The following is a 15833-nucleotide window of genomic DNA, read 5'->3' as shown; positions in this document are numbered from 1 at the left end:
CTTCAGTTTGTTTAAATCTATTTCCCCCACCTGTCCTACGCGATTCTTCATATTTTGATACTTAGGCAGATGCATAAAGCAGGCAGCCTTTTGCATTGTAGCTGGTGGTTAGGCTTCGGCAACAAAACTACTTGGTAATGCCAAAAACACACGACGCAGTGCTGAAGTGCAGCCTGCAAGGAACTGCCATGCAGTGTCTATGGAAAGCTGCAGTGGCCACTCCAAGCGGCTGCCATTAGGAAAAATGTCATTCCCGTACAGTGCACCTTATACATGGAATAATCTGCAAAGGTACTTAAACTTGGACACTCTTCCACCATTATGGCTGTCCAAATGTCTTATTTCAGATCTTGTTTTAACTGTGTGAATGTTTTTTTAATTATACCTCCATATCATAACACTTTGTTATCCTGCATTTTTATTTTTACACTATTTACATTGCTTTTATTGTTTGCTGTTTTGTATGGTTTTATTTATATTTTAACTGTTTTTTTTTTTGCTTATTGATTGTTTTCAATGTCTTTATTCAAGCTAGGCATCACTGAAAATCTTAAGTCTTAAATAAAGGTTTGAATGAATGAATGAATAAATTTGATTATGCACCAAAGTGTGGCCAGACTAAAAACTGATCCAGTAACATGTTGACCTATGTTACAAAGAGTTTCTTCCCACTTGAAACACATTAACACGCCTAGTTAACGCAGAAAAATGTAATTATTGCAGCAAGTCACACTTTGCTGCTGCTTGGTGTATTTTTGACATAAAGCTTAGAAAAGGATGTGAGTCAGACTACTTGGTGAGGGTAAAGAGAAGATTGTAGGGGGTTAGGATTTAGAAAAGTCGTTAGTCACATGGCCTCTCGTGACAAACGACGGTCAATGAATCACCTGACTAATGACTGACGTGACAAAATAACTCAACGTTGACTTTTAGTTTCACACAGGACATGAACACCTGTCTCCTGAGTCAAAGTTCTGTGCTTGTTGGACCCATCCATCCTAAGCAGATTATTGCGCACTTTGTTCTATGCCCCATTGCTCTGACCGTCTAATAATGCGGTTAACATGGATTTGGTTGAAAGCCCAGCGCATCTGAAACAAACGCTAAAGGCTACATCCGTATCTGACAAAGAGGGCAACAGACCAAATGGTGTTTTTTAAGTGCACGGGCTGATTTATCTAAAACTTTACTCAGGCGCTACTCTGATAATCACACTGAACAGCCTCATCATTCTCTCAATAATATTCATTTTGATGAGTTTATATTCACCATTTTCTGTTTGGAAGAAGGGATTATTTTGCCCTACCTATAAGTGGTGTTGACACAGAGGCTGCAGTCACAGCTGTTACAAGCAGTTAATTTCAATTTGAGTGTTAATTCTGCAAGTCTCCTGTCTCTATTCACCATTTTTAGCTATTTTTTCTGTCTCTGGCCAAGAGGATGACGTAACCAGTCTAAATCCCCCCCACAGAGTTCTTATTGGCCAGAATGTTTTTCTGCCCACCATGGAAAGCACACTAGATATATTTGAATCACTGAAATCCCTCAGACATGTGGGTGGTGGATAAAAGGTCTGGAACCAGGCTTTGCCCTGTTAGTCATATGGATGTGTCTCTCAGTTTTCCTTATCCACGGTTTTGTTTTATGTTGTGCAATAGTCATCATATCCTCACAAGGTTGCTGATGTGGCTTTAGACTTTTATTGCTCTTTTTCTGTTTTTGTGGATTTTATTTATTTATTAACAGTTATGTGTTTTTTGAGCTGCTGGATATATTAATTCCCCTGCAGGGATCAATAAAGTATCTTCTATGTATCTATCTATCTTCAGCCTCATCTTAGTTTCTGTAAGTTAGTCATAAAAACAGCAACACATGAAATTCACCACCTGCACACCTGTCAATCAACAACAAAGCTATATAATTTCCAAGAAGAACACTGTGTCGTATTGTGTTGGAGAGAAAAACCTATGTGAATAGGCAGCCTGAGTGTTCCTTCCTGAGTTGTTGGCACTTTGGGAGTAGTTATGGCATCGTTAACACGGGAGTCATCTGTTGCTCAACTGCCCTCACGTACGAAACACTGCTTCTGGGGTGTTACGGACGTGCAACTCAACCAAGTCACGACTCCCACATGGTTGGCATTTAAGTGACTTCACCACTGGGATTGTATGTCCTTAGGTATTTGTTCAGTGCCAGTGGCTATCTAGTGTGAATGCTGAGACAAAAATGGTGGATCTTTTCCTGGTGAAATGATTTGGGGCTTAACAGGATCGACCAGATACCGTGACCACAGCTACTGGGGGCATGCTTAAACACTCATGCACGGTTTTGGAGGTAGTTATTCCTGGTCTGTGGGCTTGGGGGGAATGACAGGTTTAGTGGGTGGGGGCAGGAAATGGCCACCCTTCTGTGCAGCGTTCAGCGAGGTCTGGAGCACTGTCCTGGGGCCGGTGGTTAAGATGGGGGTTGGGGACGTGAGGGAGGTCAGGGCAAAGGGCAGACCAGGGCAGTTCAGTTATTCAGGGTAAAGGGGGAAAGGCTAGGAGGAAAAGCACAACGCTTTCTAAAGTGGTCGGCATGATGAGAATGAGAGCACGATCTCACGCAGGGAAAGTGTGAAAAAATAACACAACATTGCATTAAGTGCAGAGGCTTTTGGCAGCGGCTGTAAAATCATAACTGCAAAATAAAACAGCTGTTAGCTCATTAGGTCTAATTAACGAACAACGTAATGATGCAAGGCCATTATGCACGAATTAGGATAATCTATACAGTAAGTCATTTAGTATGTTGTAATATTGCATATAAAGATTTCATATATAATACACCAACAATAATGCTCCAATTCTAACACTGACGGGGGCACTGAGTACTTTTACTCTTGTTAGTGTACTTTTGTTAATGGAATTCTAACTATTATACATTTTCATGGACAATTTTTCTAAACTTTTATATGACTTTTCAAGGACTCATTTCCATTTCGGAAAAGAATGCCCCTCACTGTGTCTAAGGCACTTGGCGGCATGATTTATGAATGAATGATAATGATAATGAATGCTTGTTGCAGTGGGCGATGCTTTTGATAATACCGCCATTAATTAATGTGTAACAGCAAGAATATGGTTCTGCACAACAGGCTTAAGTCTGTGTGCAAGTATTTTGCAGCAGGTTTACATATATTTTTGTATATTTAATTATGTTATGCTGATACTGATAATGTTTATGGGAAGTTTTATCATTTGCATATAAATACTGAATGTGGTGCTGCTGAATTGTATTGCAAAGGTTTTAACTGCATAGCTGGGCATACCAATTAACTTTAAAGCTGCGTTTATCTACATGAAATATACTAACAATGTGGCGGATACAGAAGTTTTAGGTTCTGACTGATATGGAGAGTCAGTAACCGAATCTACGCAGTTCAAGATTGTTGGGTGTGATTCGGTCAAAATAACATTTTAAGTCACATAATTTCGGCTCCGATAGAGCATGCTGTGTGAGTGACAGTGCAGCACCATGGTGGAGGGGAGCTACACAGTACAAAGTAACAAAGGAATCAAACTTAAACCTTTGGTGGTAGCTGAACTTAGAATAATAAGCCATCTCAAAATGATTATAATTCAGGGGTTTGAACCGGTTGCCATGAAAACTGAGTCTGCTTCCGTGCCATTGTCCTGATGACGCAGTGTGCCGGGTGATTCAACTGGTTGTTTTAAGGTGTGCTGATCAGTCAAATCACCTGGTTCAAAAGACCCTGCCTGCACTCTGCCTTCCACCAAATATACGGCCATGAAAACACTTCATCATAATTCACAAGTATGATTGGCCTGCTAATAGAGTAGGAAACCTAAAAATACAAATTCACAAAATTCACTCAAAAACTCAAAGATCTTGGTATCTGCTGCAAACATGCAACTAAATCTACTCTTTAAAGTTTCTATATAAGGCACATAAATCAAGAAAACAATACCAATATTCCACAATTCAATTTGTTGCCATATACATTTTTAAAATTTAAATGTGGCTCAGCAGGACATTCAGTGTGACAGTCGCATTTACATAATATTGTAAACAGGCTAATGACGGATTGTAACTGTGCAACAAAATGTTTTTCTAACACTAGATATCAAACAAAAGCCAGAGACTGCACATGCTGTGAGGTGTAATGTCACCACTTTTAAGCAGACAAGCAGTCTCTTTTACCCTCAACGCCAAGTTATCTCCTCAATGCCGCAGCTGCTTGAGTCAAAGAGTAGCGTGAAAGTTGAGAGCACTCACTCAGCAGCAAATCTGGGGACCGAAACGTCACCAGAAGCACACTGCACAGCACAGACGAGCAAAAAAAAAAACAAAACCTACAACTACACTTCAAAGGGACAGCCCTAGACATCATCAGGGACATTAAACACTGGTTAGATGTATATGGAGAATCATCTGAAGTCATTTACAGCTGTGGAAACTCCCTTAAAATAAATGAGCTCCTGAATAGCAACTGACTCGGAGCAGCTGTGCATACGCCCCCCCTCCGGAAAGTCCCTAGAGATGCTTTATTTACCTCGACGTATACTGCCACACACACATTCAGACATAAAACTGCATCTCAACCCTCTGCCCTCTGGACTTTAAGTGCACAGAGAGACGGTGTTACCTCCATCCAAATAGCTCAGCTGGTTGCACCTGCTCAGATGGGATTCCGTCAAAATAAGTTATTTTGTAGACAGCAAATACTGCTATTGGCATTGGCAAGTGAGAGGCTGGAAATTATGAATAAAAACAACAACTTCTGGCTCTCCCACTTTCCTCGCTCCCGCCCTGTGTTGGATCTAAATAAGAGCCTCTTTTCAGGAGCTTGTGAGTCAACGCGCACTTCAGGCGAGGTGAAGAAGAACCCATCTCTCGCTCAGGTGGGCTCATTTTCCTGCCAATATTTCCCTTGGCTGTTACTGACTCAACCTTGTAATTGGTCCACTTATGTCAAGTAGTCATCCTAATTGAGAAGAAAAGTGCTCACATAAAGACCTTTAAGACGAAATATTAACGATAATTAAGATAAAAGTGCAAAGCTGCAGAATGCAGACAATGTGGGTCGTTAATCTTCCCAGCTCCGACTGCCTCTTACTTTTTTTCTCCCTCGCTCTGATGTTCTTTCTTTCTAATCCCTCGCTCTTCTTCGTTAGTAAAATTAATCTCGCTGTCAGTGCTGCGGTGGTCCCCTCAGCTGCTCCCCCTTCTTCTTCCCCAACGAAGTCCACTACCTTTCCTCAAGAAAACCTGCTCATAGCATTCTCCCCTTTCTGAAAATATTTTTCCACTGCCCCGTCCAAACCATGAGGGCCTTTCTTTGGACACACACACACACACACACACACACACACACACACACACACACACACACACACATACACTGAAAGATCTGCCGCTCATTCACTCTTGTTCTGTGCATTTAAGCTTTCTCACCACCTGAGTGAGAAGGGATTCCATTTTCTGAAAGGTGGTGATACAGGAAAATTGCTGAAACTTTCTCCTCATGAAAAGCATTAGAAGTTGCGTTTCTGAGACTGTCAGATGTGACGATCTCTATTTCTGCGACCTCTCGATTAGTCTTCGAGAGAAGACTAATGCCGAGCAAATTATGTTTTCTATTAACCCTCGTAATGTCCTCCCAATTGCTATACAGCTTTTGTCCTCTGGAGTCATTCTGACCTCGCCCTGTTTTGACTATTATTTAAAGCATATTGTATAAACTGTCAGTCAATTCTGTATTACACATTTACTTACACAACTACTTACATTGACTTACTTCAGTCCAACCCATTGCCACACATTTTTCCCTTCGTTTTCGAATTCAGGGCCAATAGACCTAGTTTGCATAAGTATAAAATATATTTTTTTCAACAGATTTCATTTGGGGTCAGATTGTTTGATTGACAGATGTTGCCAATTAAACTGGCAAATTGAAAAAATGTTTACTGACAATGCATTTAATTTATATCCTGCCAAAACAGGCAACCTTTTAATACACTCTCCATTCATAGATACTACAGCATTATTTATTTATTTTCTGAAGAAGCAGTGTGTATGATTTAGTGGCATCTTGCAGTGAGGACTGCAGATTCCTCCCTTTCCTTTCTTTTTCTTTTTTTATTTATTTAGATTTTTTTTATTTCTTACTCTTTTTTTCCTTTTTGTCTTCATTGTATTTTGTACACAAAAAACACTTTTTAGTATTTTTAAGTATTAAGTATTTTTTGCCTACGACCTATTGAGATGCACACTGCAGAGGTTATATATTTTTATGTATTATCATGTGTATGTATATATGTGCATATGCATATCTGAGTATATGTCTGTGTTTTGTAATGTGCCATATTTTTCAATAAAATATTTAAAAAATAACCTAAAAAATAGGATTGCAGATTCCCACCAGTTGAGACATCTCCCAGTTAAATTTCCTTCAGTGTTCATTGTTAGGAAGGTTTTTACAGGGAATTATCCACAAAGGTGTCTCCCTCCATAACAAATGGACCAGGAGATAAGACAGGTAAAAACACAAAATAAATCAGTTTCTCATCAAATCAGTGTTTGTCCGACAGACGGACCACGAGCCCAGAGCATGCTAATGTGTGCTCACTTGTTTTCTCTGATAACTTAAGATCCAGACGTTCAGGCGGTTTTTAAGCAGGAGCCGAATTATCCACATATGTATTTTTTCCTTGAAAACCAACAGATCTGTTAATTTCAGCTCGTACGAAACACTGAATAAAGCAGATTTATGTTCAAAACAAGAGGTTTTATGACGCATTTTATGAAAGTGGTCCTATCTAGAGTCAGTATTTGGTGCGTTCAGGGCTACTGTTGAAACATGGCGATGCAACATAGCGGACTCTGTGGACGAGGACCTGTTTTCTACGAAGATACAAAAGGCTCATATGCTCAGGCTACGAAAACGCAATGCTCTTCTCACTATGTTTATTTTCAGGTAATTAAACCACAGGAAACGTACTTTTTATGTCATATTCCATTTCTGCCAAATCAGTCCCCCTAAATCCTACACATTGAACCTCTAACATTTAACCGAAATCATGATCATTGCCTAACCTTAACCAAAGTGCGTTTGCTGCTTAAATCTAACCTAAAACCTAAGTGGAAAGACATGTGATTCTCTTCTCACAGTCCTGCACTTTTTATGTCCTCAAGCCAACCCAAACACCTCTAAACATAATTCAGACAGGAATTAAATTGTCACCACACCTATTAATGAAAATGACAAACATCATTTCCATTTCCAGGTCTGAAAGGTAACAGTAGGTATGACAGACCCCATTGATGTACTGGACAATCAGAAAATTGAATATACTGCTGACAAATTATAGTGATTTGGTCAGATGATTAAAAGTAAAATTGCGATAATGGCAAGAAAGAAACAATCAGACGGGTAAGAAATGTATATCAAGAGATCTTGACTGTTTCTAATGACAACAATTCTAGCCAGTGTCTCATACACACCTGTAAACACACACAGCTCCAAAAAGAAAGGGAAAAATATCAAAGTAAAGATCGCCCAGTGTGCTTAAATGGCCTGAGGTGATTTTTAATTTCTAACTGGCTTGCTGATGGAAAGAACGGCCCCCGCAGCTGATTTTTGTGCAGGAGCCAGGAGGAGGAGAGGAAGTAGCCTCTCCACTGCGTCGGCCTTGATGTTGGAGGACGCATCTGCAACGCGAGGTCACGCCTGGTTGGCAGCAGCGATTTACAGGGCCCTTCAAGGAGAACCAAACCCCCCCGAACACAAAAACCCACCCCTTCTCCCTTCCCAGGCCCCTCTGGGAGCTGGCGGACGGTTCGGGTCCCAGTGTAAATATATTTTTTCTCTATCAAAGACACATTTTCCAACCACTGTCAAAGAGGAGGAGGGTGCTTTAGAGGGGGAGGGCGACCAGGAGAGAGAGAGAGAGAGAGTTGGGGGTGAAATTTTTTCCCCTCTTCTTCCCCCCTTTTCTCCTTCCTCTCTCGTCTGCTGCTGCCTGCCAGGTTCGAGCAACATCTGGCACTGTTTATCACCTGGCCTGCTGGTTCAAGCAGGAAGGGAAAGGCTGAAAGGGGAACATACGCAGTGCCAACCTGAGCTCCATACAGAAGTTTAAAAGATGATTCTGATTTATTACAAATTTAGGTCCCGGTTTAGGTTTCTGTAGTTTAGGACAGTGGTTCCCAACTGGTCCAGATACTGGGTCCAAATTTCTCCTTAGTCATTAGTTCAATGTCCACACATAAGAAAAATGATCACATTCAATTTTATTTGACAAAATGTAAATAGCACGTGAGCTTAAAACACAATTAAATAATAAAGTACGATTAGTTAAAAACAAAGGGCGTTTCTAGGAGTTGAGGACATTGAAGGTTACCCTGGATCTGAATTTTCTTTTAATATTTTTGGCGATTTCTTTCCTTAAACTTTTTTGGGTGTGTTGTTTGTCTGTAAAAAAAATGGCAATTTTTAAAGAAAACATGTCTTCAGAACTGTGGGTCCATCAAAATAAAGATAAAATAAAAAATAAATTATCATTGAATTTTTACATTTCTGACACCACAACCAAAATAGTGCTTATTATTGCTTCAAGACCTGTTCAAAGACACAGCACGTTAACTCAAATAATGCCAAGAACAGTTACTGTTTCCGAGGAAAAAAACCCACCAAAACTCTTGTTCAACTACATTAAACTGTACATAAAAACAAAAGCTATTTGCTGGAAATTCCCTGTACTTCAAAATTTGTGTGTTTTTCACAAACTTAACATGGTTGCGAGTCACTTGAGGTCCATTCAGAATGAACCTGTGATCCCACTTTTGGACCATGACCCACCAGTTGGGAACCACTGGTTCAGGCCATTATTTCTGTTGATTATAATGACATTGTATGCTAACCACCACAACCAGAGCCACAGAGAGCATTCTCTATTATTGTATAACTGTGCGTTACGACAGATGCACTGCACAGAATCAGAAGGATTTGGCGGTGAAGACGGCTCAGAGGATTGTGGGAGCTCTGCACCCAAACCTGGACACTACGTATGTTAGCAGCCTTCAAAAGAAAGCTAGCAGCCTAAATAGAGACCCAATCCACCCGTCCACAGTCTGTTTGTCCCATTACCTTTGCAAAAGAGATACAGAACCATAAAAACCTGCAGTAACAGACAGAACAGTTTCTTCCGCAGAGCTGTGGCCTCCATCACCCCCTCCTCCACAACACGTACACACCTATAGCTGTCTAACGGATTTAAGCACACGCACTTTATATCCTGCGATGACTTGAGCCACAATGCACTACAAGCCTGCTGCTGCCATTTATTTATTAATATTTCAGACACTCTTCGTATTATCATTTTAAGCATTATTTATGTATAGACTTATTCGCCACTGTTTCATCTCGTCATTATCTTTGGTTTTACATTGTTTTTATCTTGTCATGATGTTTTAAATTTAGATTTCTGTTGATATTATTATTTCCAAAAATAATTTCATTGTACATCTACAATGACAATTAAAGTGTCTCATGCAAGTAACTGTGGAAATATGGAAATCACCAAAGTCTGATGAGACAAATAAGGAAAACTGTGGGCGAGCACAACCAGCAGGTCATGTATGATGGTCAGAATTGTTCAAACATCTCGCCTAACATTGCCAGACAAAATCATGAATGTTAGTCTGGAACCTCGAAGTTCTTTTTTCAGTTTGCAATGGGCATCGTCAATGCCTAAAAGACTCTGGATGCAATTTGACAGCCCTAAAGCCAATCAATGAAACGTGGCGTCTTGCCGAACGAGGGACAAATGCAAACAGACCGCAGCATGCAGAGACATGCTGTGATGCTACACCATCAATGTGTCTTTGAATGAGTGTTGCTGTGTTTGCAATCAACATTTGAAAATAGCACTTCAACATAAAAAAAAAAATAGATGGAGATGGGCGTGCTCAGTGTGTGTAGAGTTAATTGTGGTCAACAAGGTACTCTGCGGTGGGTTAAATGCTTGAAAAAAACGGAGACAAAGTTTAAGTGTTTACGCTTTAGAACTGCAATTTATTCTGCTTTTATTCTTGTTGTTGCTCCTCTTCAAAGAGCAGCGTCTGAAAAACACTTTTTTTTTTTTCAAAGATAATTTTCTTGGGCTTTTTGTATTGCCTTTAAGTGATAGGACAGTGTGAGCGTGAACGGGGCAGAGAGAGAGGGGGAGACATGCAGCAAAGGGTCGAGGCCGGACTCGAACCCGCGGCCGCTGTGGCGAGGACACAGCCTCTGCACATGGGGTGCCGCACTATCCAGTGAACCACCAGGTGCCCCAAACACAGACTTTTTAAGGTGAAACTGCTTTATTCAGTGCTTTTGCATGTTTAAATCATCAGGCATGCTTGTTTTGAAGAGAAAGAGACCTTTGCGGATAATGCGGCTCCTGGTAACCTCGTGAACAAGCTGGCTGCAATCTGCAATCCTGATCGCTGTTACGCACAGTTTACATTAAAAGAAGCTAGCTTGCTTGTTTTCTTCTTCACTGCCTCAGCTGACACATTGTCACTCTCCTTTGTTTTTTGGAGCCACCAGCTGTCTATCAATAAAATAGCATGAAAGTGCCAACAGGAATGTGTATCCCATTTCCTGCATCCTCACTAGACTGCACGACACAAACAAAACAGGGAACCACCCATAAAAACATTGCTACAGAGCACTACTAATGGGTCCAATGTAATTATCAATGTTAACTACAAACACAAGAACCAAAATGATCCTCCTGAACTCTGAAACAGGGTGAGCTCTTGCATTTTTACCTCACAATATCTAAAATACAACTGTGTAAAAACAATGTATAAAACTTTTGCAACTGCTTATGCAATTATTGTACGAATGTTTTGAAAGTGAGCCGACAGCGAGCCTTTTCCTGGAGCCTGGCATCAGAAAGTGACAGACTTTCAGACAGAGGGAGAATATAGGCGAAAGACAAGGTTCACAGGACAATGAGGCCCATTGATACGGTGGAGACAGGACCGGGTGCCTCCAGCGCGCTGAGAACGGCTGACGGTGCACAGAGGCACAGTGATTACAGTCTGCATTACAAATGGCTAAAACAGAGCCGTGGTCCTGCAGAGGCCACAGCATCAGGAGAGACCTTGTCCAGATAGGTCTTCAAAGCCCCACAACAAGCGTATTTTGGTGTCTTTATGTTTTTTTTTTCTTTACACAGTGTGCATATTAGCAGAACACCTTTCAAATATGCAGCTGCACTGCGTCCTTTTTTCACAAAGTAAAGATTAAAGAACATTTTCTACTACCCCTTTCTCCTTGACTGCATTTACTAAAAGGCATATTGAAAAATATCTTCACTACGAGCAACAAGAGACTTGAATAAATTACATGTGTACCTATCGTTTACTTAGTAGGAGTCCTCACATTAATTCTGTATTTGAAAAAGGGGGCTCAGATTTCATGGGAATCAATGAATTTTCATAATTTCTTTGCAGTTTCCAGCTATTTATCAAAAAAGAAAGAAAGAAGTTATGTCATAATCAGAGTAATATAAGTGAGATAGAACAAATTTGTCTCAAATTTGACATGGAAATTATGCAAAAAGTGGGGAAGTCCTGGGAATTTAACATGTTATTTTGAGAAACTTTTAAGACGTGGAGATTAGAGTGGGCTCCAGGTACTACGCACCCATTGCAAAATCTTCAAAAAGAATAAAACACAAACTGTGGTTTCATAAAAAATATTCTGGTTATCAAAAAGCTGATTTGCGATTAAAGTCTTGTGGCCCGATTTAAGTTTAAATCACGAAAGAATGATATGTTATTGTTTACTGTTGATCGCTGAAATGTCTTGAAAAAGAGTAAAAAAATAATATTTGATTACTAAAAACAAAACTGGCTATCAAAAAGTCCAATAAAGATCAAAGTCTTGTGGCTCATTTGAATCATTTTTATGTGAAAGTATGATGTCGTGACATGGGCAGAGTGGTAATGATTAATCAATTAGTTGTCAAATATCAAAGTAATCAGTAACTCATTTGATAATTGATTTAACGGTTTATGGGGGGGGTTTAAGCTCCCTAAATGTGCATTTTTTTTGGTATGTTTACTATTCTATGACATTGAACTGAATTTCTTTGGGTTGTGGACAAAACAAGATGTTCGAGGGCATCATCTTAAGCCTTGGAAAACACTGATCAACATTTGTCCCAATTTTCTGACATTTTCTAGCCCAACCAGTTGAGAAAACGATCAACAGATTACTCAACAATGAAAACATCAGCGGCCCTGTTGTAGAGCAGTCACACTTCAAAAAACTTTGAGGCAAAAGCTGAAAAAAAACAACAGCAATAATTTCTTTTTCTGCCTTTTTTCCTCTCACTATTTTTCCATTTAGACCCAAAGGAATTCCATTGATTTTTACAGATAAGTGAAGTTCCAACACAATCATTTTCCACACTCTGCAGCTCCTGCATAGAGAGCAGTTTATCCTCATTCATGTCTCTGAGATTCTAAAAAACGGCTTAACAAGTTCTTGACGCCATCTATGGGACTCATGCATAACTGCACCGAAATCCTTATTAACATGCTGATTGTGTCTCAATATTAAAAGGACGGATTCATTCCATCAAAGATGCTGCCATGTTTTTTTTTCTGATAAAACAATAGACATCGTCCGAGATGTTCAGAGGAATATTTGATGATTCTTTGCTTTTGGAGATGCAAGTATTTGCAATTTATATTCAAGATTATCAGAATACTAATATGGACAGTGAGTTTCCAGTTAACTCTTTGAAACCTGAGCAATTTGGCTTGATTACTTCAAAAAAACATGGAAAGAAGGCAATGAGCAACTTGACAAGAAATTACCTAAAAATTTGCGAGAAAACAATAAAAAGTTATGAGGAAATGACCTAAAATTTGCATAAAAAAGTAAAAGAACAAAAACAGGAGATGAAAACTAAAACTAATTATAATAATAAACATAATAATAATAATTATAATTATAATATAATAATTATTAATATGGATTTCTTGATTTTTTTCCTTAGTTATTTGATAATTTTCCATTATTTCTCTCTCTTCTTTAAAAGCTTAATTTTAGGTCTTTTTTTGTCGCCTTTTACCTTTTTTTTTTTTGTTTTTGCAGTTTTGCAGGACATTCCATGCCAAGATGCTTTTTGCCTTTTCCCCATATTTTAGGAGGAAATAAAAACAATATGCTCACCTTTTAAAGATACTTGCGACAGGTGTTTAAATGACAAAACTGATGTTGATCCTGGTTTCAAAGGGTTAATGTATTTCAGTTCTTCTCTTAATTACACAATGCCCCATACCTAGCTATAATCTCAACCGTGACATTAACCAAAACCTAATTCTGACTGTAACCCCCCAAAATAGTCCTAATCCTCAAAACAGCTCATTGACAAAGTGAGTACAGGCCAAAATGCCCTAAAAAAAACCCACTCACAGGGTTTAAAATAAAAGTGGTCCTCACAAAGACAGAAATATGACGGAAAACAAACACTATTAACCTTAATGCGCTGCCTTTAGTGTTTTCGTTGCTCTCAGACTGTCAACTTTAACTGTTTCAAATGTATTGCTTTCAACTACCAGGTAATGAACACTCCAGAGAGATGTGCTGTACCTGTCTGTACGTGCAGATGATGATCTCTCGCAGGTGGTAGTGCATGGGGGTCATGGTCTCGCTGACAGAGTCCAGGGCCATGTCCACCTCCCTCTTCATCCTGTGGCCGTCGGGGAGCAGACGCACCAGCTGCATCACGACCTGCACACCACAAACAGTCACAGTTTACAGTGTGCTGCTGGCAAAAAAGTTTTAATAAAGTTGCAAAAGTTTAAAGACGAGTTTGCAACATTTAACAAACACCACTGACTAAAATCTGCCAACATAACACCTGCTGTTATTTTAATGAATGGGAAAGATGCTGCACCTATCGAGAGTAGAAGCAGGTGCACTTGCAGGTGTTACTTGGAAAATACAATTGTAGTGTGACAAATTTGCAAGGTTTTGACTTTTTTTTTTTACTGAAATGTGTATTTAGTGGCTGCTTGGAAGCTTTCACACCATATTCCTCAGCAGGTGCAGTTTTGACTAGTTGTCATGGTATTGTAAATCCTCAAATTTTCCATTTTTGTATGCTCTAGGAAGTGTTCTCATTGATGTTGTCCTAAAAAGTTGAGACTGAAAAGTTTTTTCTTGACCTTGGAAACAAACTTGTTCAAAAAACAGTCTGAAAACAACTTCTCTTTCACAGCTGTTCTGGCATTTTTGAAGTCACGTGATTTTTTAGTTTGTTTTTTCTTGTCCTTTTATCCTGCTGGCAGGTTTAAATGCATGTTTTTTTTCAAAAGTAGCCAAAATTACACCATGTATCATAGCTAGAAACTGTAAAAACAGACATTTTTGATTTTCCAAAGGTCTAAGAGCACATTATGTGACAATTACTTCTGTGAGCAAAAATAACCAAATCAAAACTTAAAATGCTGAGATCACTCCAAAAATATAAAGTTTGCACAAACCAGATCCTGTTACAAACACTAAATTCTGCACTTCTCAGCACAACTCGGATGTCATGAATGACTCGTGTGAGACAATCAGTCACTCAAAGCAGAAATGGACTGCAGGCTGTCTACACAGAGCAGAGATGGAGGATGAGAGAGGTTGTAAGTAGATGTTGTAAAAATGTATAGCTCAATATGCATAGCATGATCAGCCCTATTTTTTTGCCAATATTGGTAACACTCGTGGGCACTTAATTATCAAAGAAATCCAACTTTTGTTTATTTTCTTTTTTACGATTTATGTCATTATAACTGTGTTATACTGCACAAAAGACATCCATAAGCTTTTCATACTACAAGCCACGATTGTGCTGTTTCCATAGAGGCACAGGACTTGCATATTCGCAGTGAAAAATGAGATTACAGTGAGTAGTAAGTGACAGGAGTAAAAAAAACAACTGTTAATATGAATGTTGAGTTTTAGCATAATGAAATATATTGTAAGCTTGCATAGACTGTGTGCTTTTATGTCTTACGCTGTATGGTTTATTCAGAGTTTTTGATGCATTATGTAAGGCACTTTTAATTGTGTTTATGTAGGAAAGAAGTAAGTCAAGGTAATATAAATAATCTCATCTCGATTTGAAGCATGAGCAGCATATGGTATTATAGATAGGGAATGTTTACTTCTCCATGTAAAACCACAGCACAGTGTGGCAGTTTGCTAAACCCTGTTGGTGGTCCATCTACAGCCTGTTTACTCTGGATAATAATGATAAAATCAATAAGAAGAAGGAGAAGAAGCGAGAGGCAGAGTGGGAGGATGGCCAAAGAGCGGGATCAGAGAACAGAACAGGCCTGCAGGCAAAACCCTCTTTACTCATTCAGCGTGCGTTTCAGACCGGCAGCATCAGCAAGCTGCCCGACTAATGTCCTATCTGTCTCAGGTTGTATAAAACCTTCAAGTTTTTTTTCCCCTTAGGATTCTGTTTAATGTACAACTAAATCTATGTTATCAAAGTTATTTCTGTTTTCTGGTCTTTCATGTAGTTTGTTTACACCACTAATATTTTTAGACAGTGAATGTAAGGTAGGCCTTTACTATGAAATTTTAATATTAGTTAAGTCAATTACACAAAGCCTATTTCCCATCAGCTCTTTGTTTTGTGTGCACCTTAAGTTGATGTGGTTAAAAACTACTGACTGGGCAGATATAACCATGTCCAAACTTGATGTGACGTGAGCGAGCGTCAGCGACTTCATCAGTTTGACTGCGCTGTTTTCTTTTCGAA

The 15833-nt window shown here is 39.2% G+C and overlaps 1 protein-coding gene across 5 annotated transcripts in view; it reads right to left on the bottom strand.

Annotated features, from left to right (window-relative positions):
- pald1a (phosphatase domain containing paladin 1a) overlaps nucleotides 1-15833 on the bottom strand; it is a 75924-nt gene that overhangs the window by 26900 nt on the left and 33191 nt on the right. For all 5 annotated transcript variants that reach the window (XM_042507525.2, XM_042507523.2, XM_042507526.2 and 2 more), the window contains exon 18: nucleotides 13664-13804. In XM_042507525.2, coding sequence (XP_042363459.2) covers nucleotides 13664-13804 — 141 coding nt within the window. The remainder of the gene's footprint in view (nucleotides 1-13663; nucleotides 13805-15833) is intronic.

Source organism: Plectropomus leopardus, chromosome 19 (genome assembly GCF_026936395.1).
Source record: "Plectropomus leopardus strain MGB_pleo_1.0 chromosome 19, ASM2693639v1, whole genome shotgun sequence".
Taxonomy (NCBI): domain Eukaryota; kingdom Metazoa; phylum Chordata; class Actinopteri; order Perciformes; family Serranidae; genus Plectropomus; species Plectropomus leopardus.
The sequence above is the reverse complement of the archived record's forward strand: the minus strand, read 5'-3'. Positions and strand labels throughout refer to the sequence as shown.